The sequence below is a fragment of the Rhinoderma darwinii genome, chromosome 6 (genome assembly GCF_050947455.1).
Source record: "Rhinoderma darwinii isolate aRhiDar2 chromosome 6, aRhiDar2.hap1, whole genome shotgun sequence".
Classification (NCBI taxonomy): Eukaryota; Metazoa; Chordata; class Amphibia; order Anura; family Rhinodermatidae; genus Rhinoderma; species Rhinoderma darwinii.
Genome location: NC_134692.1, coordinates 11,049,882 through 11,076,230, shown reverse-complemented (window position 1 = coordinate 11,076,230; position 26,349 = coordinate 11,049,882). Strand labels below are relative to the sequence as shown.

General features: G+C 45.3%; 1 protein-coding gene across 1 annotated transcript; it reads right to left on the bottom strand.

The window, feature by feature from the left end:
• Positions 1-459: 459 nt before the first annotated feature.
• Positions 460-2,256, bottom strand: CRYBA2 (crystallin beta A2). Its single transcript, XM_075831071.1, has 4 exons — positions 2,065-2,256; positions 1,705-1,846; positions 1,316-1,458; positions 460-695 (listed from the first exon to the last, which is right to left on the bottom strand). The coding sequence occupies exons 1-4, from the start codon at positions 2,220-2,222 to the stop codon at positions 548-550; spliced, it is 591 nt and encodes a 196-aa protein (XP_075687186.1). The 5' UTR covers positions 2,223-2,256; the 3' UTR covers positions 460-547.
• Between the last annotated feature and the right edge of the window lie 24,093 nt (positions 2,257-26,349).

Here is a 26,349-nt window from a genome sequence, read left to right as displayed (position 1 = left end):
GGCTCCGCTGCGGATTAACGCTGCGTAGTGTCCGCAGCGGAATTTAAGTGAAATTCCGCCACGTGTGAACCCAGCCTAAATGTGGTAATTGATTTCACCATCTTTGTTGTATAGAATCATTGATTAATTGGTTATATAATGCGCTTATGATCTCATTGGTTAAAAACATGTATGGACTAAGAGGTTGGGGCGTTGGATGATGGTCTGACAACTTTGGATGACCTTGCCATCCCCCCTTCCTCCCCTGGACCCCTTTTGCCTCCTTGGACAGCTTTAAACATCGTATCAACTTTAGTGATGTCATTGCATCTGGATGATGACATCACTAATCCTAGTTTGGCGTCTGTCACCCTTTGGTTGAGTGCAGAGGCCACGAGTGTGGTTCATGTAATGCAGCCTGGACTGAAATAGAAATGACAGAAGCCACAATGTATCATTAAAGATGAATTTATTGCTGTCAGCATGACTGTGGGACCACGCCAGTAGTCACTGCACGGCCGGGATGGGTAGCTGGATGGGGTTGGGGTCTGCCTGCGGTCTATCGTCCTTAGTGCTGGATCCGGCGGATGGACTGGATCTGGTTAGTGTGAGCCTGAGTGCTGTATTCATTGTAGTTCCTATATTCACCATTGTGTCTATCTCTCTCCAGCACATACTGGTAGCCTCTGTATCCAGGGAACTGGTATGCCACCCAACTGCGGAGAACAGAGATGCCAGGTGAGCGAGACCCATAAATAAGGAGTAAAAGGTAAGAGTGACCATAAATGAGCAGAGGGTGTAGGTGGGTGACACCATAAGGCTGAGTTCACACGTCGCAGAATTGACGCAGATTTTCAGCGCAGATTTTACACTTTGCAATGCAAAAGGGTGAGATCTGCGTCAAAACCGCAACAAAATCTGCGACAAATCCGCAACGTGTGAACTCAGCCTAAATATATATAGATGAATGAGAGAAGGTAAGTGCATGTGACAGGAGCATGAAGGAGGGGGATGGAGACTATTATGAGGCATGATAGTTATATAGTAGAAGAAACAAGGTTCCCAGCAGCACAGTGTATTTCAGGAGAGGCGTGTGCTGATCTTGTGGGGGACAGTGACCTGCCTACTCATGTGATACAGGGACAGTGCCATGATGTGAGGGTGAGGACAAGTGGGACAAGCCTTAAAGTTATATAGTAGAAGGAGCACAGAGTATTTCAGAGTGTGCTGGACATAGTGGAAGGAGAACAGAATAGTAAACAGATGTGAGAAAATTGTGCTACTTGAAATCCCTTTCTTGAATCCAGTGTAGACCTGAGGAGGAGACAATACTCACGCTCCAGAGCTGACCTTGAGGGAAGCCACCTCCTTGGAGCACCACCCCATGGCCTGCAGGGAGGGGTAGTCATCACTCAGCTCAAACTTGCGGCCCTGGAAGTTCTCACCTTCATACAAAGTGACTTTGCTGTCGCTGTGATTCTGTAAAAAATCAGAAATGTTCCATATAGTTATCTATAGAAGTCAGGAGGAGAACCTCGGATCCCAATATACAGATGTAGCCATCTTTATCTTGACTTTTAATGCATGAAATAAACAGTGGCAAGAAACTTTAACTTGACTTTTTCAATGACTTTTGTTGTAGCAAGAAAAACTTGACTACATCTGTACTGCAGATCATTACATCTTATGACTGAGGAAACAGATTCATGGCTGTAGTTTCCTTACTGCGCATTTCACAGGTCGGAAGGACAGAAGATGTTCAGTTCTGTAGCCACTGTTTCCGCTCCATGCCTCAAAGCGAGGATAATCGCCCTTCTCAAGGATGAACTGCTGCCCCTGGAATTCAGGGTACTCAAACCCAACCCATCTAGAAAGAAGACACAATGGGGTAATAAGTTGGGTCAGTGAGGGTCTTATAATTAGACTATGAAAAATGCCAAGTGGTACACATTGACATTACTGTTACTTTCTAGTAAGTTTTGATTATATTTTTGACATTTTGTTGCCATACACATTATAATTCTAAGGCCTCATCGCCATCTAGTGGTAATAATTGGCAGATGCGGAGAGAAAGGTGACACCTACGGGCCATTTTCCACTTTGATGGAGCGGATCTTGCGGAATCCTCGCTCCATAATGTTGGGACATTCAATGAGGAATTCACATCTCTTGCCCTGGAAGTTTTCTTCCTCCCACACAGTAACTTTCCACTGACCCAAGGTCTCCATTGGCTGGCTGGTCATTATGGTTCACTGTAGAAAGAAAATGAAAGTGTTCAGAGCGGGCACCTGTGTCATGTTTTCTTTATTTTAATACGTTCTACCAGATCAGAGCAATGAAACTGCACATTGTAATATATCAGGTGATTTCTTAAAGGTAAATCCTAATATAATGATATCGGAACAGGACGCGGCAGACAGATACATGAGCTCCGGGGCTTCGATGCAAAATGTGTAACAGGGCCCTCACATACCATGTACAATTTATAATACTGATGCCTACATATGTGGAATACCCACCAATCAGGAGAACGGCGGTCCCGTGGCCCCATTTGAATGGAGCGGAGGCCGAGCTTTCACACTGCTGTCCATTGAATGCCTATTGGACTGCCGGAGATGGCGCTCAGTTATCTCCAGAAGTCCCATTGAGTTGAATGGAGTGGCAGCATGAATGCTCGATTGCGGCTACTTTCAAACAGGTCCTACTCTGCCAAACCTACTGCACATTTAATACAGTGAATGTCCACAAATTCTGTTGCTAGATTCAGCATTCTGTGCTGATTTATTTCGTATAATTTTTGTATACGGGAGCTCTGGCTTACGGACATAATAAATAATACATTTCTGGCTGCATGCAGCCACCACTAGGGGGAGCTTTCTGGATATAGATTTATACAGAAAGTTGTGAACTCAATGTATGCAGTGAGCTCCCCCTAGTGGTGGCAGCAGGTATTGGTGGCTGCAAGGCAAGGAGGGAAAGCAGTTTAGGGCTGGGCCCCCTCTCACCACAGGCCCCTGCTGAAATGAATGTTGCTGTCAGTAATATATTTGGGAGCTCCCCCAGAAAACACCACGCCTAGAGCCTTGAACAATATAAAATAACACAGTGTGCTCAAACGTTCTTGCAAATCCATGTGGGGGGCGAAAAAATTCCTACACATACATCTGGCCACTGCCATAAAAAACCCCAAAAAGAAAAACACAGAGACAGAAATAACAAGAAAACACCAAGTGCCGGGGCCTGACGAAGAACTCTCAGCGCTCATTGATCCTGTCATAGATGAGGCCGCGCATTTATTTTATACTGGAAACACTCTGGGAAGGAAATGAACAATATCTTTGTGTAACCGTAATGTTATACGTTGCAGTCATGAGTATTTATAGATCATTGCATGGCCGCCATAACCAGAAGCCATGAAGTTTAGGCAAAATCCATTTACTCCGCCCGATGCAGCGAGCGCCAATCAATGAGACATCGTTGATCGGCGCTCGTTTGCTCCTGTCACACGGGGCTATGGATGGGGACGAGCGCTCGTTACTCCGATCGCTCGTCCCCATATATTATGATCAGGTCGGCAGCGCGTCTCCCTGTTTACACACCAAGATGCGCTGCCGACAACCATAATATTTCACTTTTTTGAAATGATACGACCAGCAGATGATCCGGCGTTTGCTCGTTCACCTGCTGATCGCTGCCCTGTTTACACTAATTATCGGCAACGAGCGTTCTATGAACAAATTATCCGCCCGATAATCGCCCAGTGTAGAACCCCCTTTGCTCTTGGTGATACCTCTGCACGGGTCCTGTAGATAAGGGGCCCCACTGCCACCTTATAAGCAGCTAGCATATGATGAGCTATTAGGGAGCGAGGGGCCCATAGACTGTTCTGGTTCAGGACCGCTGCACTGTCTGTGTCCTCCCCGGCATATACTAGTAGGGAGTTGTCATCAATCTAAAAACTAAGGCCCAGTTCACATAGAGTTTTTTGCAGGCAGAAAAATCTTGTTTTTGACTTGCATTTTTTGCGGCGATTTTCAGCCACGGCCATTGAGCGCCGTGGGCAAAAAAATACTGCAAAAACCGCTATCTCTGCCTCCCATTGATGTCAATGGTTGGTCAGAGACGGAATCGCCTGAAGAAAGGGCATGACGCTTCTTTCTCCCGCAAGCATTTTTCTCTGCTCATGGGGAAAAAATGTCTCCGCTTCCCAGTGAAATCAATGGGAGGCGTTTTTGGCTGTTTTTGGCGCAGTTTCTGACGCGCTTTCTGTGTCAAAAACAGTGCCAAAAAACTCTGTGTGAACATACCTAATGAAAGCGCTGCCCGATTGTATCTTAAAATATTGGTTAAAATAATAAATAAAAAATAAAGATAAAATCTATATATATATATATATATGGAGATATTTATTTATTTATTTGTTTTTTTATAAATATAAAAGTAAATAAATATAAACTAAAATAAAAAGGTAAAGTAAAATAAAATAAAAATAACTGGATCAAACATAAATATAATATAAATAACTAAATAGCATAAAGATAAATGCAATTATAATAAAAAATGACCATAAATATAATAAAAACGAGTAATTAAAATACCATTACTATGTAATAATGAAATATATCTCTTTGATTTTGGCTTCACTTACTTTTTGGTTCACATATTATATTTTATATTTCATTTCTACCCGGATATTCAGAATTATTATAATTTTTTTAAAGAATATTTGCAGCCAAATTAACTTTTCATTCTGACATGGTGCCGTGTTCCAGCTTATATGAACCCTGATGCGTTACGGCGCAGACCTTACCTGAGTATACAGGGGACGATGCAGTGGGGTGCGGTTTGGGTGGCCTCCTGCCTTTATATATAGCCACATACATATTGGATTGTGCCGAATCTGCAGATCAGGGCTGCACACTCAGCATAGCCTGGGGTGAAGAGAAAAGAATAGGGTAAAGGGTGGGGGGCACCCAGAGAGTGGGCACAGAGCAGCTTGCTATAGGCCAGACCTCGCTGCTGGACTATTGTAATAGGGGATCAGGCCAAACAATAGAAACTGCTGTGTTGTGTTTGTACAGGATCAGACACAATGGGCAGAGCCACTGATGCCATCAAAAGCCGCTCTATTTGGTTGATTCCGAGTCCTGCTGCTCTGGCACCTTCAGCGCTGGAGCCCAGAGAGGTTGGCTGAGGGTACAGCCGGGCGGCTCAGATGGACACTTCAGGGAACGTGGATTTAAAGTGACATTTTCAGATGTGGGGGTTTTCTATAAAGTATACCTGCAGCCAAAAGTACAAATTGGACTTGGCTCCTTAATCTTTTTGGGCATATACTACTTGTTATCCCCACCACTAGATGGCGATCTATTTGAAATTCTTGCCTAGGTCAATCATGTTATAATAAGGGCAAAGCCCCACGAGGCGGAATTGCTCTTGAATTCCGCTGTGGACACTCCGCAGCGTTAATCCGCAGCGGAGCGTTTCTCCATTGACTTCCACTTCTTTTTAGTAGACTTCGTTTAGACGTGGCTGAAAATTACGCTGCGGAGCATAGGCTGCGGTGCGGAATTTGGTGTCCGCAGCATACAATGGATGTTGCGGACCAGTGGCGGACTGGTTGCGGACTCTTGGCGGAATTTCTCCATTGACTTCAATGGAGATTCTAATTTCCGCAATGAAGTCCGCAGCTGTCATGCACATGTTATGTGTGCTGCGAATGCGTCTTGCTTTTTTGACATTACATTTCTTCATTCTGGCTGGACCTATGTATTTCTAGGTCTACAGCCAGACTGAGGAAGTCAATGGGGCTCCCGTAATTACGGGAGCGTTGCTAGGAGACGTCAGTAAATAGTCACTGTCCAGGGTGCTGAAAGAGTTAAGCGATCGGCAGTAACTGTTTCTGCACCCTGGACAGTGACTACCGATCACAATATACATGTATCTGTAAAAAAATATAAGTTCATACTTACCGAGAACTCCCTGCTTCTGTCTCCAGTCCGGCTTCCCAGGATGACGTTTCAGTCTAAGTGACGGCTGCAGCCAAGCACAGGCTGCAGCGGTCACATGGACTGGCGCGTCATCTAGGGAGGTCGGGCTGGATGCCGAAAGAGGGACGCGTCACCAAGACAACGGGCGGTAAGTATGAAATTCGTTTACTTTCACTAGGGAAAGTGCTGTCCCTTCTCTCTATCCTGCACTGATAGGGAGAAGGGAAGCACTTTTCCTGCAGTCCGCAGCAGCTAGTCCGCATTAATTTACTGCACATTTTGGGCAGATCCGCCGCAGAATCTGCAACGCAGATTCTGTGCGGCATTGATGCGGACAGCTGCGGAAGAAATACGCCACGTGGGGGCATGCCCTAAGGGTATGTTCACACGGCTTATTTTCAGCCATTTTTCGGGCCGTAATTGTTCCGAAAAACGGCTAAAAATACGGAGGCAGAACGCCTCCAAACATCTGGTCATTGATTTCAATGGGAAAAACGGCGGTCCGTTCTGACGGGGCACTTTTTTACGCGGCCGTTTGAAGAAACTGCCCGTAAAAAAAACTCCTCGTAAAAAGAAGTGCATGTCACTTCTTGAGCTGTTTTTGGAGCCGTTTTTCATTGTCTCAATAGAATAATAGCTCCAAAAACGGCCGTAAAAAACAGCTCCGTATTTTACAGCCGTTTTTGGTTTGCGTGTGAACATACCCTTAGAATTGATGGACTATTGGGATCCAAATGAATCTTATTTGACTTTTCATTCCATAAATGACCATACTTTATGACTGGGTAGAAAATATAATTTCATCTTGTTAACATTTTATGATTATGTGCTCTGCATATATTCACCTGCCACACACCTACGTTGAGGTTTAGCTTTCTGAAGCGTCTATATGCAGACCCTGTATACAGGGCCGGCATCAGCACCCGGTGAACACGGACGATTGCCAGGGCCCCAATACCCTTCGGGGGCCCACTCGGCCGACGGGTGCTGACGCCGTCATGGCTCCTCAAGCATTAGAATCCCGGCAGAGTATTGCCGACGGGATTCTGCTTCTAGAGGGAGCCCCTGTCTAGGAGGCGGCGTAACTACCACTGTAAGAGCCATAGCGGCTGCTACGTGGCCCGCGGCATGACGGAACCGTACTGCCTCACCGCCACGAGCACCCTCATGCCCAGTGGCCCCGCTAGCAGCCGCTATAGCTGCTACAGCAGTAGCGACGCCACATTCAATAGTGTCTGCGTCCTTAGGACGCAGATACTATGCAACACTATGGCAGAGCAGGGAGGTAGCTCCCTACTCTGCCATTTACTAGGCTACAGACTCCCAGGCAGAGTGCTTGTAGAGCTCTGCCTGGGACTTTGTCTCTGGTATTGCCCCTGACATCACTATCCATATATGGACAGTGATGTTAGGGGCTTCCCCAGAGCTGGAGTACCAGAGCAGAGCTCTACTAGCACTCTGCCCGGGACTTCAGCTCTGCTCCGGACATCACTATCCATATATGACAGTGACGTCAGGGGCTCCTCCTGATGCACGAATCCCGGCCAGAGCGGCGGCAATGCTCTGCCCTAGAGGGGGCCCCGAAGGCGCTACCTACAAGGAGGGGGGGGGTGGCTGTGTGGCACTACCATGGAGGGGGGCTGTGTGGCACTACCTGGGAGGGGGGCTGTGTGGCACTACCTGGGAGGGGGGCTGTGTGGCACTACCTGGGAGGGGGGCTAGGTGGCACTACCTGGGAGGGGGGCTATGTGGCACTACCTGGGAGGGGGGCTATGTGGCACTACCTGGGAGACTGTGTGCATACCACTGATACCCTCAATTTGGCTAGGGGGGAAATACGTAGCCCTATAAGAATAACTCAAACAAGGCTTTCTTTATTTTATAACGTGGGTTGACACGAGGGTCGGCCACAGCTTTATTATATTTATATTTGTTTATTTTCTTTGCTTTTATTTATAACAATAACTTATTGCAACAATGTATAGCATAACTTAATACCCGAATGCCAGCCCGCCTAAGGAAGGGCATGTAGGTCAGATCTCTACCCAACACCGCCTGCTGTGACACCAGCATTGCCATACAAAATTGAAAAACAGACAGAAACATGAAATAACAGGACAACAACGTCAACTGAGAATCAAAGATGAAGACATGTCCACAAGATAGCAAAACGCCTCACAGAGCGTAACAAAAACCGTCTATTCCTTTGTTATCATCATCTTTTTATTTTAATTACGGTTTGCTTGTTTGTTTGTTTTTTTGTTTTTTTGAAAAATAAAAACACACACATAACAGTCAACAGGGAGGGAACGTGGGACAAGTAACAGCCAAAGAGGAAGATGCCCTCCCACCCTTGCCTTATAAACCCAGGCAAGGAGGAGGGGGTAAAACCCGCCCCATAACCCCCTAATGCCACCCTGAAGGAGGGGACCTTAAATCCCTATAGGCTACCCTATCAGCATAGAAAAGTGAAGGGGAGGAACTAACTTCCCCTAGCCCTGCTGTACCCTTGTTAACCCCTACCTTGCCCACAGTCATAGTCCCTACGACCAATAAGCCTGAGGGCCTGTAAGGAGGGGCTGTGTGGCACTACCTGGAAGGGGGCTGTGTGGCACTACTTAGGAGGGGGACTGTGTGGCACTACCTGGGAGGGGGGTACTGTGTGGCACTACCTGGGAGGGGGCTGTGTGGCACTACCTGGGAGGGGGGGCTGTGTGGCACTATCTACAGTAGGCACTAAATTTATGGGGCTACAAACAGGGGGCCTAAATTCTTTATGGGGGCACAAAGTGACGTTTTCTGCCATTTTACTGCCGCCATGTAAAGGGGCCCACTAAGTTTGTGTCGCCCACATAAACCTGGAGCCTGCCCTGCCCTGCCTGTATATGAAGCTTGATAAATGTGACCGATATCCCTTCATTCCGGCATTAAACACTTGCAGGGGACAAATAGAAAGCTTTACTGCACCCCCTACTGGCATCTAAGAGGTAATGCAACAGCTTTCTACCAGCGCTGACCATCCACACAGTTTATGACACAATGTTCACTTTTCATTGGGTTATTCCCATTATACATATATGGAATATCATCAGGATATGCCACAAATGTCTGATACTTGTGAGTCTCAGCTCTGGGACCCGCACCTATCTCCAGAACGGGGGTCACCCGACCCCCTTCCTGCCTAGAGAGACGGCCATTGCATCCAGCGGGAGAATAAATGGAGAGGTGGCCACTCATGGTGGGGGACTCCTGTTCTGGAGATGGGTGTGGGTCTTAGAGATTGGACCTGTATCTATCAGACATTTATAATATAAATTTATAGCATCAATTTATCAAGATTTATAGATAAGCCAAAAATGTCTAAAATGGAAATAGCCCTTTAAGAAAGTAAACTATTTTCAGCCATCAGCCATTATTTTTAGGGTAGACAGTTTTTGGATACATAAGTACACAATAAATAGTGACACAATAAGATCCGTCACCAGCAGCTTGTTGATGATTTTCAAGTAGATACAATTGTTTCTACGCTGAATAGACCAAAAACATGAAAAATAATTAAAAGAAGAAAATGAAGAATATTACATGCAGGCTTAATTTTCCATTTGCTGACTAGAGAGTCAATGTTAATAGAAGGTGGAGCTTTACTTTTATATTATTTGCTTTGCGTAGTCGTTGTTGTTGACATTAACCAGTCGATGCCCAGAGTCCTATCATTTACTACCTGGTATATAAAATGTTATAGAAGGATCTTCCATGATCTACAGAAGTTTACGGAACATAAAGGAAATTCCCTGACATTACACCGGAGTTATGTAAATATTGATCATCTCATGGATACATTGTCTCTGCTATAAAGACTCCATTATAGAGTATAAACTTCTGCTTATCTGCAGATTCCCAGAATAAAGGGACCTGACATATGGAGTTCACATGTTCCCCTCTCATGGCGTAGGCTGGGGCCAGGTTTTAGTAGCAGCGGTGTAGTACAGGAGCACTCACATCCAGGCCCCTACATCTAGGGGGTCCATAGGTTCCCAATGAGAACGGCAGCAATATATGTGGGTGGTGGACAATGATATAATATTGCTATACAGTGCCACCTCACTGAACAAATATATGATTGCTTTGATGTGTATACTATTCTATAGCTGTAGAACTTACACTGGGGTCCAAGAGTTTCATAGTCAATGTCCACCCCTGAAAAGCATCTTGATTTTTTTCTCTAAATAGATCCAATTCTCTGCGCTGATTAATTTCTTATGATATCTTTATATTGGTCGTGTAATGGCAGGAAGGAGGTGAAGGGAAAGTGAGCCCTAATCTACCCACCGCCCTGTCCCTGCCTACTTGCAACGACCCGCCCTAGGCGACGAGGTACAACTGGGCGGCGGTCCCTACGCTGGCTAAGTGCACAGGAAGACAAACAGGGAACACGCAAGGGAAGGGGCAGTAGCCACGGAACGCCACGAGGAAACGGGGCGGCGAACGAACAGTCAGGACCAGGACGAAGTGAGTACACCCGAGCAGGCACAGAGACAGAAGCAAGCCAGGGCAAGCAAGCAGGTCAAGCAGAACTGCAGCAAGGCAGAAGCACGGCAGAAGCAGGCTGGAGCAAGCAGCAGTGGGGCCAGGAATCCAAAAGAATTACAAGCACTGAGGGAGAGCACAGGGCAGGTAATAAAGGGCAGGGGGCGGAGCTAACTCCGAGAGACCAGGCCGCGATAGGCTCTCCCACTCCTGAGCCTGCCACCCTGGTTGGTGGGAGAAGGTGTCAGTCGAACAGGTCTGGCCTCAGGTGTGGATTGATTAATCCCAGGAGTATAGCTAGATGAAGTACCTGGCAGATCCCTAACAGTACTCCCCCTTTTATGAGGGGCCACCGGACCCTTACTAAGGGGACCCGGTTTAGTGGGGAAGAGGAGGTGGAACCTCCTGATCAATACCCCAGCATGAACATCACGGGCAGGTACCCAAGTCCTCTCCTCCGGCCCGTATCCTCTCCAATGGACCAGGTACTGGAGGGAGCCCTGGACCATCCTACTGTCCATAATCTTGGCCACCTCGAATTCCACCCCCTCAGGGGTGAGAACGGGAACAGGAGGTATCCTCGAGGGGGACCAGGACGGGGAGCAGCGTTTAAGGAGGGAGGCATGGAAGACGTCATGTATGCGAAAGGATGGGGGGAGCTCCAGACGGAAGGATACAGGGTTGAGGACTTCAATGATCTTATAAGGTCCAATAAATCGGGGAGCAAACTTCCTGGACGGGACCTTAAGGCGCAAGTTCCTGGACGACAACCAGACCAAATCCCCGACGACAAACCGGGGGTTAGCAGAACGTCTACTATCCGCCTGAATCTTTTGTGCGCTCTGGGACGCCTCTAGGTTCTTCTGAACCTGGGCCCAGACAGTGCACAGTTCCCGATGAACCTCCTCTACCTCAGGATTATTGGAACAACCAGGGGAGACGGAGGAGAACCTTGGGTTAAACCCGAAATTACAGAAAAACGGGGAGACACCTGACGAGTTACTGACCCGGTTATTCAGGGAAAATTCAGCAAGGGGAAGGAATGAGACCCAATCAAATTGACAGTCAGAGATGAAACACCTTAAATATTGTTCCAGGGATTGGTTGGTCCTTTCCGTTTGGCCATTAGTTTCGGGATGGAAGGCGGAGGAGAAGGACAGATCAATCTCCAACTTTTTACAAAAAGCTCTCCAAAATAAGGAAACAAATTGTACCCCTCTGTCAGAAACGATATTGACTGGGGCCCCATGGAGACGCAGGATGTGTTTCACAAACAAAGAAGCTAACGTCTTGGCGTTAGGTAGCTTCTTAAGGGGCACAAAGTGGCACATCTTGCTGAAGCGGTCGACTACCACCCACACCACCGACTTGCCCTGAGATGGAGGCAAATCGGTGATAAAATCCATGGAGATATGGGTCCAAGGTCTCTGGGGAATGGGCAAGGAACGTAGTAGGCCCGCAGGTCGGGACCTAGGGGTTTTGGACCTAGCGCAAACTTCACAAGCGGCGACGTAAGCCCTAACATCTTTAGGCAACCCAGGCCACCAATAGTTTCTGGTAATGAGGTGTTTGGTGCCCAAGATGCCAGGATGACCAGATAGAGCGGAGTCATGGTTTTCCCTGAGTACCCTCAGCCGGTATTGCAGGGGAACAAACAGTTTGTCCCCAGGGGCGTTCCCGGGAGCTGCACCCTGATCAGCCGCGATATCAGAAGCTAAATCAGAATCCGTGGCAGAGACGATTATACCAGGGGGTAAAATACAAGCGGGATCCTTCTCGGAAGGAGGATTGGCCATGAAAGTACGTGACAGAGCATCAGCCTTAATATTCTTGGACCCAGCCCTATAGGTAACCAAGAAATTAAATCTGGTAAAGAATAGTGCCCACCGAGCTTGTCTAGGATTAAGCCTCCGGGCCGATTCTAGGAAAACCAGATTCTTGTGATCCGTAAGGACCGTTACCTGGTGTCTGGCCCCCTCCAGGAAGTGCCGCCACTCCTCAAAAGCCCATTTAATGGCTAGAAGTTCGCAGTTACCAATATCATAGTTACTCTCCGTGGGCGAAAACTTCCTAGAGAAGTAAGCACAGGGGCGGAGATGGGTGAGGGAGCTGGTACCCTGGGACAAGACGGCCCCTACTCCCACCTCGGAAGCGTCAACCTCCACAATAAATGGCTCCTCTTGGTTGGGCTGAATCAGCACGGGGGACGAGATAAAGCACTTCTTGAGAGTCTCAAAGGCCTGGACGGCCTCAGGGGGCCAATGGAGGACATCGGCACCCTTGCGGGTAAGGTCCGTAAGAGGCTTAGCGACGACCGAGAAGTTGGCAATAAATCTCCTGTAATAGTTGGCGAACCCTAAAAAACACTGTAACGCCTTAAGGGAGGCAGGTTGGACCCATTCCGCCACAGCTTGAACCTTGGCAGGGTCCATGCGGAATTCATGAGGAGTGAGGATTTGCCCTAAAAATGGTATCTCCTGTACCCCAAAGACACATTTTTCAGTCTTAGCAAACAGATTATTCTCCCGAAGGACCTGGAGCACCTTCCTGACATGCTCCACGTGGGAGGACCAGTCCTTGGAAAACACCAGTATGTCATCAAGGTACACAACAAGAAAATTACCCAGGTACTCTCTCAGGATTTCATTAATAAAATTCTGGAAGACGGCAGGGGCATTACACAACCCAAAGGGCATGACCAGGTATTCGAAATGACCCTCGGGTGTGTTGAACGCAGTTTTCCACTCATCCCCCTCTTTGATGCGGATAAGGTTATATGCCCCCCGTAGATCGAACTTAGAAAACCATTGGGCTCCCTGAACCTGATTAAAAAGATCCGGAATCAAAGGAAGTGGGTACTGGTTCCTTACGGTGACCTTATTCAGGTTACGATAATCAATGCACGGCCTAAGACCACCATCCTTCTTCCCCACGAAGAAGAAGCCAGCACCTACAGGAGAAGTCGAGGGGCGAATGAAACCCTTGGCCAGGCATTCTTGGATATACACCCTCATCGCTTCACGTTCAGGACATGAAAGATTAAATATCCTACCCTTAGGAAGCTTGGCACCAGGCACCAAATCGATAGCGCAATCGTAATCTCTATGGGGGGGCAACACCTCGGAGGCCTCCTTAGAAAACACATCGGCGAAGTCCTGAACAAACTCAGGAAGCGTGTTTACCTCCTCCCGGGGAGAAATAGAGTTAACAGAAAGACATGACATAAGACATTCATTACCCCATTTGGTGAGATCCCCAGTATTCCAATCAAATGTGGGATTATGCAACTGCAACCAGGGAAGACCTAATACCAGATCAGACGATAATCCCTGCATCACCAGTACAGAGCACTGCTCAAAATGCATGGAGCCAACCAGGAGTTCAAAAACAGGAGTATGCTGAGTAAAATAACCATTAGCAAGGGGGGTTGAGTCGATTCCTACTACAGGGATGGGATAAGGTAAATCAATACAAGGCATCTTTAGAGACATAGCAAAATCCACAGACATGATATTAGCAGATGAGCCAGAATCCACGAAAGCACTGCCCGTGGCAGACCGGCCAGCAAACGAGACCTGAAAGGGAAGCAAAATTTTATTGCGTTTCACATTAACGGGAAATACCTGTGCGCCCAAGTGACCTCCCCGATGATCACTTAGGCGCGGAAGTTTTCCGGCTTCTTATTCTTGCGCCTGGGGCAGGTGTTCAGTAGATGCTTGTCGTCCCCACAGTAGAAGCAGAGACCATTCATTCTGCGAAACTCTCTACGTTGTCGAGGGGACATGGAGGCCCCGAGTTGCATAGGTACCTCCGAGTCCTCCGTGGAGGGGCGAGGAGACGGGACCTCGGGGGGAATCACAGAAAAGTCAGAGGGGAGCACACTGAAGCGTTCTAGCTGACGTTCCCTGAGACGTCGGTCAAGTCGTACTGCTAGGGCCATAACCTGGTCAAGGGAGTCAGGCGAGGGGTAGCTAACCAGCAGATCCTTCAGGGCGTCAGATAATCCTAACCTAAACTGGCACCTTAGGGCCGGATCGTTCCACTGAGAAGCTACGCACCACTTCCTAAAATCAGAACAGTATTCCTCAACCGGTCTCCTACCCTGACGTAAGGTCACCAGCTGACTCTCGGCTAAAGCAGTCCTGTCAGTCTCGTCGTAAATGAGTCCGAGGGCAGAGAAAAAACGATCAACAGAGGAAAGTTCAGGGGCGTCAGGAGCCAAGGAGAAGGCCCACTCTTGGGGCCCTTCCTGGAGTCGGGATATGATGATACCCACCCGCTGGTTCTCGGAACCTGAGGAGTGGGGCTTTAGGCGGAAATACAGTCTGCAACTCTCCCGGAAGGAGAGAAACGTCTTACGGTCCCCTGAAAACCGGTCAGGTAACTTGAGGTCGGGTTCTAGAGGTGAGGTGAGGGGTACTACTAAAGCAGCGTCACCCTGATTGACCCTTTGGGCCAGGGCCTGGACCTGTAGGGAGAGGCCCTGCATCTGCTGGGTCAGGGTCTCAAGGGGGTCCATGATAGCGTCAGCGTAGGAGAAATGGTAGACTAGGTAAGGGCTTGTAATTATGTAATGGCAGGAAGGAGGTGAAGGGAAAGTGAGCCCTAATCTACCCACCGCCCTGTCCCTGCCTACTTGCAACGACCCGCCCTAGGCGACGAGGTACAACTGGGCGGCGGTCCCTACGCTGGCTAAGTGCACAGGAAGACAAACAGGGAACACGCAAGGGAAGGGGCAGTAGCCACGGAACGCCACGAGGAAACGGGGCGGCGAACAAACAGTCAGGACCAGGACGAAGTGAGTACACCCGAGCAGGCACAGAGACAGAAGCAAGCCAGGGCAAGCAAGCAGGTCAAGCAGAACTGCAGCAAGGCAGAAGCACGGCAGAAGCAGGCTGGAGCAAGCAGCAGAGGCCAGGAATCCAAAAGAATTACAAGCACTGAGGAAGAGAACACAGGGCAGGTAATAAAGGGCAGGGGGCGGAGCTAACTCCGAGAGACCAGGCCGCGATAGGCTCTCCCACTCCTGAGCCTGCCACCCTGGTTGGTGGGAGATGGTGTCAGTCGAGCAGGTCTGGCCTCAGGTGTGGATTGATTAATCCCAGGAGTATAGCTAGATGAAGTACCTGGCAGATCCCTAACAGGTCGGAGTTCTGTTTTTCTTATACTTAGCTCCAAATCCCCTGCATAGACATAGAGATACTTAATAAAATTCTTGCCTGCAGCCACCACTAGGGGGAGCTTACTGAATACTACTTACGCATTGAACTGAATAATAACACACCATACAGTAAGCTCCTGAGCTCCCCCTAGAGGTGTTTTTTTAATCACATTGTAATCTGCACACTATGTGAACATGGTCTTAAATTGGTGGAGATTATGTTTGGCAAAATCATAAAAAGGGTTGACCAAGCAAAAATACTTTGGAAGATTTTTGTGTAGCCCGCACCTAGTAAATGTATTCTTTGACCATGTATATTTATTACATCGCTCCACTTCCGTTTATGGCTTTAACCTACATACTGTATAAAGTTGAGTACTTATGCAAACACTTTATCTTGCCTTGTGTATTATCTTATACTTCAGTCACATCCAAAGCTGCATTCTTCTGCTTTCCTGTTAGCTCTCAGTACAAATTGCCTTTGGCACCATATTACTTTCATAAAGCAGATACTGCTGTGTTGCATTGAGGTAGATGTAGTGTGAATACCAGTAAATATACAATAGTCTTATGTAGAAATATCCTGGCTGGTGTAAAAAGTTTTTAAGGGATGATCTTTTTGTAAAGTATAGATTTCTAGGGTGGATTCAACATGATGGGATTCTCCGGTTTTAGATAAATAAAGTTTAATCATTATAGAATGAAAAGTTCTGCAACTTTCTAATATCCTTGGTGTTTCAGTTCCTCAACATTCTCAAGATTTCTGCTTGCTGTCAGTGAATGGAACTATTCTCGGTACTGAAAACCTGTTCCGATCAGGTCCTGCTTACACAAATTTAGAACTCGTTACAACACGGAGCTATAATACACTGCAACAAGATGAGCCCCTGTATCAATTGGGCATAATCAGGATGGGTTTTCAACCTCTAGATGTACACATGAATGTTACCAGTCACTGACAACTAGCAGAGATCTTGACAATTATGAACATTTAAACATAAAGTCTATTGGAGATGTTTACTCATACAACAATTAAGCTTTAATTACATGAATATGGAAATGTCCCAGAGAGACCTTTGGTGAACCATTGCATAAATGGTCGTTCCATAAAATATACAGTAAAATTCCTTTAATCCGGAATTTGATCATGCAAAAAAATATGATAATCTGCTACTCATTTGGAACACAGAACTGTTATATAATCCGGTCTTTACCAAGCTGCATCAATGCCGGATTAAAGGACTTTTGGTCTATTCATAGGATGGTTTTTGCTGAACTGGGAAATTTTAATGATTGATAATTTAACCAATCCAAGGGGAAGAAAGAGTTAATTTCCCAAGTCAAGGCGGAACTTAGAACCTCTCCCCTTATGCAAACACGTTCCTTTACACAGTGAATCCCGGATCTGCCACCACCCGCTATTGGCCCAGGGCACAACTGTGACGGGGCACCTGCAGACTCCCTGCCGTCTCCTGGCGGCCCCCTCAGTGTTACCTGTGCAGACGCAGCATCTCTGACGCTGGAGGTGAGTTTAGCCTTCGGCCACACGTGGCTCATGTACTAATATGATATATTATATGGCGCAGGTCAGGAACGAGGGCACATATGGAGTCTGTTATCTGCTAGAATGTACCCATTTATCCGGTGTAATATCCTGAGACCGTCCAGATATAGAAATATAGACCAACATGCCCATGTGCATTCCCATGCTGGGAGTTGTAGTTTTGCAACAGCTGGAAAACCACAGGTTGGGGACCACTACTACAGACCATAGATAACTTTACAAGTCACATCTGCAAAATCGCACTGCAACTTTCTAATAAACTTTGTGTTTCAATTCTGTACAATTTTTCAGAACTCTGCTTGTTTTCAGTGAATAGTAACATTCTTGCTAACATTCAGAGGCTTTAGATTTGTACAGACCGAAGACTTCCCACAGCTTAGGGTTTGCTGCAATTGTATCCAGTCTAGACAATCCTCTGTAAGCTAAACAGAGGACTCCAAGCTGAAACATTTCACCTGCACTGATACATTGTAACAAACTATCAGGACAGGAGAGAGATTTATTCAACTGAAGTGTTTAGCTCAAAGCGCATTGATAGCATAAACTGAATATATTTAAAGCACACGCTCAGCTGTGAGAAGTATTAGATCAGTTTGAGCCTCCGGATGTAAAAGTTATTGTAATAATTCACTGACAGCAAGCAAAGATCTTGAAAATAGTGAGAAATTGAAACACTAATTATTAGAGAAAATTGCAGAACTTATACAAAAATGAAACTTTCTTTAGTGAAAACTGTAATTAGACACACAAGCGATCCCAGGAGCTGACAATCTAAAGCTTAATGGTTCTTTGCTTTCTTTCAGGCGATGTGCAGCCTCCTCCCTTTCTTGTTCAGCAGCTTCTGAGGTAAACGTATCATCTCTAGTTATTCCCTATTTGAGGATCAGAACATCCTGCAGGTGTTCAGGGCATGCTGGGCCATGTAGTGCTAAGCAGCTGTAGGGTGCGGTCACATGTACTTGTTTGGCTGCCACAACGGGCAGATGTTACATTATAGCAAATAGGATTAAAACAAAAAATCCCACGTTTAGGGTTTTTCTAGCATAAGACCCCATTGTTTTATCCAGCTGTGCAAAGTGAAGTCAGTTTTGGAGCTACATTGCAATTTTTGGGAAATTGCTTAAATAACAATTCCTAATATAATACCATGAACCCTTCCTCTAGTGCAGGAGCGTCACCTTTATATAATTTACTTTGTGTAGTCGGTATTCTTGACATTAACCAGTCGATGCCGATATTCCTATAATTTACTACCTGTATAAGGATCTTCCGTGATCTACAGACGTTTATGGAACATAAAGGAAATTCCCTGACATTACACCGGAGTTATGTAAATATTTATCATCTCATGGATACATTGTCTCTGCTATAAAGACTCCATTATAGAGTATAAACTTCTGCTTATCTGCAGATTCCCAGAATAAAGGGACCTGACATATGGAGTTCACATGTTCCCCTCTCATGGCGTAGGCTGGGGCCAGGTTTTAGTAGCAGCGGTGTAGTACAGGAGCACTCACATCCAGGCCCCTACATCTAGGGGGTCCATAGGTTCCCAATGAGAACGGCAGCAATATATGTGGGTGGTGGGCAAATATAATATTGCTATACAGAGCCACCTCACTGAACAAATATATGATTGCTTTAATGTATATACTATTCTATAGCTGTAGAACTTACACTGGGGTCCAAGAATTTCATAGTCAATGTCCACCCCTGAAAAGCATCTTGATTTTTTTCTCTAAATAGATCCAATTCTCTGCGCTGATTAATTTCTTATTATATATTTATAGTGGTTGGAATTCTGTTTTTCTTATACATAGATCCAAATCCCCTGCATAGACATAGAGATACTTAATAAAATTCTACCTGCCTGCAGCCACCACTAGGGGGAGCTTACTGCATACTACTTACACATGGAACTGAATACTAACACAGTATGCAGTAAGCTCCTGAACTCCCCCTAGTGGCGGTTTATTTTCTTAACTTCTGCTTATCTGCAGTCACCATGAATCCTTGCATGCAGGGACCTCATATACGTTTTGGAGATACACAAACATTTTTGGGAAATGTAGATTCCTATAATATTGCCAGGAATCCTCCTTCTAACTGCAGGAGCAAGAACTAAAGCTTATGACTGCAGGGGAAATTCAAATCTTCCAGGGCTGCAGTTTATGGCAGTCTTTAGTCAGCAAATAGGATCAGGACTACAGACTGCCATCAATGTTTTCCAGGACTGTAATATTGATTCCTATCCATAGCACTGCGCCCCCTTCATTGTCTATTCAGGGACAGCGCCATGCATTCGGTTTTGGCAGTGCCTGGTACTAAACAGGAGTGAGCGGCTGTGTGCTGCAGTACCAGGCACAGCCACAACCAAATGCATGGCGCAGTATCCCTTCATGCAGAGGTGCTGGGAGTTGGGGTCCCACCGATCAGATCCGAAGCATCGGTCATCAATATTTCAGTCCCATTTAATCTCATCTGTAGTCAGAGGGGTAGGGAAAGCCTGAAGAATCTGAATTTCTCCCAGCATTTCCGATTGTAATATTATATTAGGTGATTGTTATGTAAGCAATTATCTTAAATGTAATTAAAGTTACAGTACAGCCAAAGTTGGACATTATATTTATGAAACACCCAAAGGACCGGAAGATTCCACTGAATGCCCCCCAAAAAGATCAACTTCATGACCAAAATTTCGCTTTTGCGGAACTTGAGGAATTAAATTGAAAATTGTTAATCGACCTGAATGTCGAGGTGTCCAGGAATTGTCCCCCGAGCGATTGCAGATGTTTATTTGCAGGTTAAATTGTTTCTATTTGTTCTAAGTTTTATTCATTTATGTAACATATGAGCAGAACATTTAATCACTGGGATGGGGGGGGGGGGTCTCACCTCATAGCCCCCACCTTTGGCAACCCCCCCACCCTGTTTATTGGTCTCTCCATTTTATATATAGAGAGGATGAAGGTGTCTGCCCTATAGACATGTCTGTATAACTGCAGCCATTGTGTGGCCCCTGAGGACACGAGGCTCCTGGACAACCTGGCAATGTCTGAATGTATTTTCAGCCTCTGGATGTAAACAAGAATGTTTACATTCTCAGCAAGCAGAGATCTTGCAAATGGTGAAGAATTGAAACACAAAATATATTAGAAAGTTGCAGAACTTTTCTTTATACAATGATTACAATTTCTTTACATAAAATCAGAATACCCCTTTATAGTAGTTACAGAATGATGTGGTGTTGCTGCCCCAGCACCTGACATTGGTTCACATTGTGTTTGAAGAAGACAATGAAAGCCGCACCCAGTTCAGGTGTATGATGAGGGAGAGGGGTCAGGGAGGGGTCCGAAGGCCAGGCACAAAGGACAATATCCTGTCCATCCAGGATACTCAGTGCTGAACAGGAACAGGTGGAAACAGGTTTTCATCTGTACATTTTCCGACATGGATACAAATAGTTACAGTGAAGCGGCAGACATCAGGGAATTGCCATTCATGAAATATATCAGTCTAGAGTCCCACTTTATAACGCTAAATCATTGTAAAAATGAAAAAATTATACAACTTACTAATATACTTTGTATTTCAATTCCTCACCTTTTCTAAAAGCTCTGCTTGCTGTCAGTAAACGTGAACATTCTTGTTTAAATCTAAAGACTGAAAACCCATACAGCCCGTAGTTTTCACAGCAGAGTTTGCTAAAATTGCATCCGGTCTAAACAATCCTCTGCGAGCTAAACAGTCTGGACTTCAGACGGATACATTTTAGACTTCGTTCACATCTACATTGGGGCAAAAAAAACAAAACGGAAACCTTACGGAACAGAGACAAAAACGGAAATCATTAGCAACGGAAGCGTCACAATTGAAAAAAAAATATGGTAATGCAAACGGAAAGCTATGGTTTCCGTTTGGTTTCTGTTCGTAGGTGCCCCTGGCGGAAAGGTCTGACGGAAGCAACAAACGGAATCCATCTGCACTGATACATTGTAACAAACTATCAGGACAGGAGAAAGATTTTTGCTGCTCATGTGTTTAGCTCACAGAGTCTTGATACAATTGTAGCAAACATGTAGCTGTGAGAAGTATTAGGTCTAACTGTATTTTCAGGCTCGGGATGTAAAAAACAATGTTTTCATTCGCAGCAAGCAGAGATCTTGCAAACGGTGAAGAATTGAAACACAAAATAAATTAGAAAATTGCAGAACTTTTCATTATACAATTATTGCAATTTATTTACGTAAAATCGGAAACCCCTTATAGTAGTTACAGAATGGTTGATGTGATGTTACTATAGGATGTGTATAACCCGGTATAACATGGGCTCCTTCTGTCGTTACATTGTCACAGTCTTTCTTCTCACTTCGCGTTTCACCGCCAGTGTTGTCTGTCCTTACACAGGGCAGGAGTAAACATCTACGTGGCACAGACATGGAGGTGCGCGGAGCAGCGTCTGAGGATCACTCAACACTTCATCCGCCCCACCCCCGCCGCTATGATATCTCCGCATCAGATACCGACATTTACAGCTTAGAACAAAAATGTATTTCTTGCTGCAAGATCTGAGGTCACAAAGCATTATGGGCCGTATTTACTGCCAAAAGTAAAGACTCCAGTTCCATATTGGTTGCTCCATCTCCGTATATTCGCCATATGTTCCAGGCACATCAGTCCCAGGTAACGCACAGTGCAGCTCTATTTACTCTCACCCCTCCTGAGTTCTTGGCTTGTTTTAAGTTGCCTGTGACTGATGCACGTAGCACAGGCAGCTAAAGCAAGTCTGGGAAGCAGGAGTCATTCCTCGGGGGCGGCCGGACTGTGGAAACTAAACTAGACCGCACTGGGTTATTTCTAAATAAGGAACATTTCATAAACTTTATTCATTGGCTTGTGAATGTTCTAATGATCTGATTGGCTGCCATGGAGGTTGTATAAAATTAGAAAATAAGATCTGTTTATTGGTGAAATAGTGCCACTTCTTTATGTAGGCTGTGTCTGGTATTGCAGCTCAGCCCTATTCAATCTGCAATACTTCCTCCTTTTTTTTTTTCTCATCTTGTGTATCTTCTTTAAAATGTTTTGCTTTTTATTTTTGAAACTTTATATTGTGTCTATAGAACAGCTTGATAGTATGTTTTATTCATCATTGAAGTGTTCAGTACAAAATAATGTTATTAAAGAATAGCTCCACCCAAAACGCAGAATGTTGATTAGCAATGGATTTTTTTTTTAAATTTAAACATGAATCCGGCAGATCCAGCCCCTACTACTAGAATCACTGTGTAATATTCTCTCATCTTCCAACTATTATACAGTGTATATCTACAAATCTACATAAAGTGGAGTCACTGTGTACATACATTACATTACTGATCCTGAGTTACATCCTGTATTATACTCCGGAGCTGCACTCACTATTCTGCTGGTGGGGTCACTATGTACATACATTACATTACTTATCCTGTGCTGATCCTGAGTTACATCCAGTATTATACTCCAGAGCTGCACTCACTATTCTGCTGGTGGAGTCACTGTGTACATACATTACATTACTGATCCTGAGTTACATCCTGTATTATACTCCAGAGCTGCACGCACTATTCTGCCGGTAGAGTCACTGTATATATACATTACATTACTTATCCTGTACTGATCCTGTGTTATATCCTGTATTATATTCCAGAGCTGCACTCACTATTCTGCTGGTGGAGTCACTGTGTACATACATTACATTACTTATCCTGAGTTATATCCTGTATTATACTCCAGAGCTGCACTCACTATTCTACTGGTGGAGTCACTGTGTACGTACATTATATTACTTATCCTGTACTGATCCTGAGTTACATCCTGTATTATACTCCAGAGCTGTACTCACTATTCTGCTGGTGGAGTCACTGTGTACATACATTACATTACTTATCCTGTACTGATCCTGAGTTACATCCTGTATTATACTCCAGAGCTGCACTCACTATTCTGCTGGTGGAGTGACTGTGTAAATACATTACTTATCCTGTACTGATCCTGAGTTACATCATGTATTATACTCCAGAGCTGCACTCACTATTCTGCTGGTGGAGTCACTGTGTACATACATTACTTATCCTGTACTGATCCTGAGTTACATCCTGTATTATACTCCAGAGCTGCACTCACTATTCTGCAGGTGGAGTCACTATGTACAAACCTTATATTACTTATCCTGTACTGATCCTGAGTTACATCCTGTATTATACTCCAGAGCTGCACTCACTGTTCTGCAGGCTTCAGAGCTGAAATCACCCAGTATTGGGTTCTAGTCATTCCCTGTTGGTCAGAACCTCTCATTATCACCTTGGGTGTAGCATGGTCACCCATGGTCTACTATTATTAGGCAGCAGCCGTTTTGCAAATAGCATGTACAAAAACAACTCTACATTAGAGTCCGAAACACTTCTTAATGCACAATTAGGGTATGTGCACACACACTAATTACGTCCGTAATTGACGGACGTATTTCGGCCGCAAGTCCCGGACTGAACACAGTGCAGGGAGCCGGGCTCCTAGCATCATACTTATGTACGATGCTAGGAGTCCCTGCCTCGCTGCAGGACAACTGTCCCGTACTGTAAACATGATTATACTACGGGACAGTTGTCCTGCAGCAAGGCAGGGACTTCTAGCGTCGTACATAAGTATGATGCTAGGAGCCCGGCTCCTTGCACTGTGTTCGGTCCGGGACTTGCGGCCGAAATACGTCCGTCAATTACGGACGTAATTAGTGTGTGTGCACATACCCTTAGGGTATGTTCACACGGCGGGGGTCCGTAACGGCTGAAATTACGGGGATGTTTCAGCCTGAAAACATCCCCGTAATTTCAGCCGTACCGGCATGTGCAGGCGCTTGAACGCCGCGTCAATTACGGCCGTAATTGGCGCTGCTATTCATTGGAGTGAATGAAGAACGGCTCCAATTACGGCCAAAGAAGTGACAGGTCACTTCTTTGACGCGGGCGTCTATTTACGTCATTTGACAGCGGCGCGGAAAAATATACGCCTCGTGTGAACAGACAAACGTCTGCCCATTGCTTTCAATGGGCAGATGTTTGTCAGCGCTATTGAGGCGCTATTTTCGGGCGTAATTCGGGGCAAAAACGCCCGAATTACGTCCGTAAATAGGCCGTGTGAACATACCCTTACAGTGTGAGATTCCCTCTAATTTTTTCTCAGCCCCGTACCATTGATATTGTACTTGCCAGAACAGAAGATTAGAGCAGCAGATGTGAGTCATATTTTATCTTGTATGGTGACTAAACTTCACGCCAAACCCACATTTTTATTTGGTTTGGGTGGACTCACCTTTTAACATATTGTTAAGGACTGACTAGGTGTGTGACCATAGTAGATCTCAATAACACCTGATTAATCATAGACAATCTATATAAGCAAAATGAGAATAATTCTGTTGTTTGGGTGGTGCTCACTCAAGAAAATGTAATTTTTTTAGGGTGTTTTTATTGCAGGCAGCATTATGAAGTGCAGTAATACAAACCTACCACGAGGTGTCAGTGCAGCCTAAGGAGTTTCACCTGCCTACACTAGTATAAAGTTCTGCATTTCTGCCTCCTCCTTATAGATTATATTTATTATACACCTATCATTCTTCCTCTGCGCCTCTTAGACACAAATTTTGGAATGTCAAGATTTCATTAGAATGTAAAATGGGGTGGGGGGGGGATGTTATTATAGTGCACCCTGTAGATTTACTGTGCAATAATCCCATTGAAATAGATGACAACTAGTCTCCCCCATGCCTAAAATGGCTGATACCAGTAAGCAATAGCCAGCATAGCAGCTGAACATTTGACAATAATTACTACACACAGCGGGAGCATCTTGGATTCCACTGTCATGGTTTACTTCTGTCCCCGCTTCCCAAATACAGGAAGATTCTAGAAGTCTGCCACGTCCAATAGTCCGGAATATATCAAGATGGTTGTCATATCTGGACCCCATAGCCCCTCTACTTTATAATAAGACACCATCACCATATATAACACCAGAAAGTTGAGGACTGCAGAACAGATTTTGCATCAGGACCCAGGAGCTTCCAGGGCTGCCTGTGTTCTGGATTTTAATATTAGGGCTCTCCATCATTTCCCTGCTGTCTGTAATGACAGGCTGGATATTAGGGGATTGTCTATAGTCTTGTGCCATATCCTGAGCAGATAAGCATCTCCTCCATTGATATCCCTGGCAGTCAGGGAGCTGCTGTATCTTCTGCATTCTCTGTCTGCTGCTCTAACAAAAGAGATTTCCACCAATATCATAGATAAGACACATGCAGCTGACCTCAGGGGGGGGGGGGGAGGGGGGTGTATTATTTTATGTCATGTCAGGTGACCTTCTCATCAATAATTATGTTCTTTGGTAATTGTAATGAATATTTATTTTCAGATGTTTTTTTGTGTTACTCGTTTTGTCGAAGAAAAGTCAAAAGATTGTGAAAAATGGAATTAAAAATAATGCTGGAAAAGACAAAATGTCTTCCCATCTATAATAAGATTTTATTTAATTCTATTTTTAAATGTGGGCATGGAAGGTGTACTCTAGATTGGTAGAATATTGTGATGTGAAACCTCTAAAATCTTGCTGGAAGGGCACAAAGATCCATGCAGAAGTCAAGGGAATCCATTCAGACAGATGTTACAAGAAGCCATATAGATGATGAGTGTCATGCTTACCAAAGAGACAGACCACACCACTGCTATAATGGGGTCCATAGTAAGAAAGGGGCCACACTGAATTCTGTTTACTTGTAGCTGCCACTAGGGGGAGCTCACTACATGCCAATGTATATAGCGCCCAATGAATTCAATGTGAGCTGTATGAATGCATATGAAATGAGCTCCACCTAGTGGTGACTGCGGCACCCCAAAATGTTATTATTTAACGCTAAAAGATAATATCTAATTATACTCTCATAGACATAGAAACGTCTCTCCCTCTCTCTCTCTCTCTCTCTCTCCATCTGTGAGTGATTATTATTGTAAAGTGGAAGGATCCGCAGCAACTCCATGCAAAGTTACAGAGCGGGTCGCCGAGTGCTAAGGAGCATAGTGCATAAAAGTCGCCAACGC

Excerpts from the sequence above, each read along its gene's own strand:
- CRYBA2 (XM_075831071.1), bottom strand. The coding sequence starts at position 2,222 with ATGACCAGCCAGCCAATGGAGACCTTGGGTCAGTGGAAAGTTACTGTG. Across the intron at positions 1,459-1,704 it reads TCCGACCTGTGAAATGCGCA|AATCACAGCGACAGCAAAGT; the intron begins GTAAGGAAACTA and ends GATTTTTTACAG. Across the intron at positions 696-1,315 it reads CTCAAGGTCAGCTCTGGAGC|TTGGGTGGCATACCAGTTCC; the intron begins GTGAGTATTGTC and ends TGTTCTCCGCAG.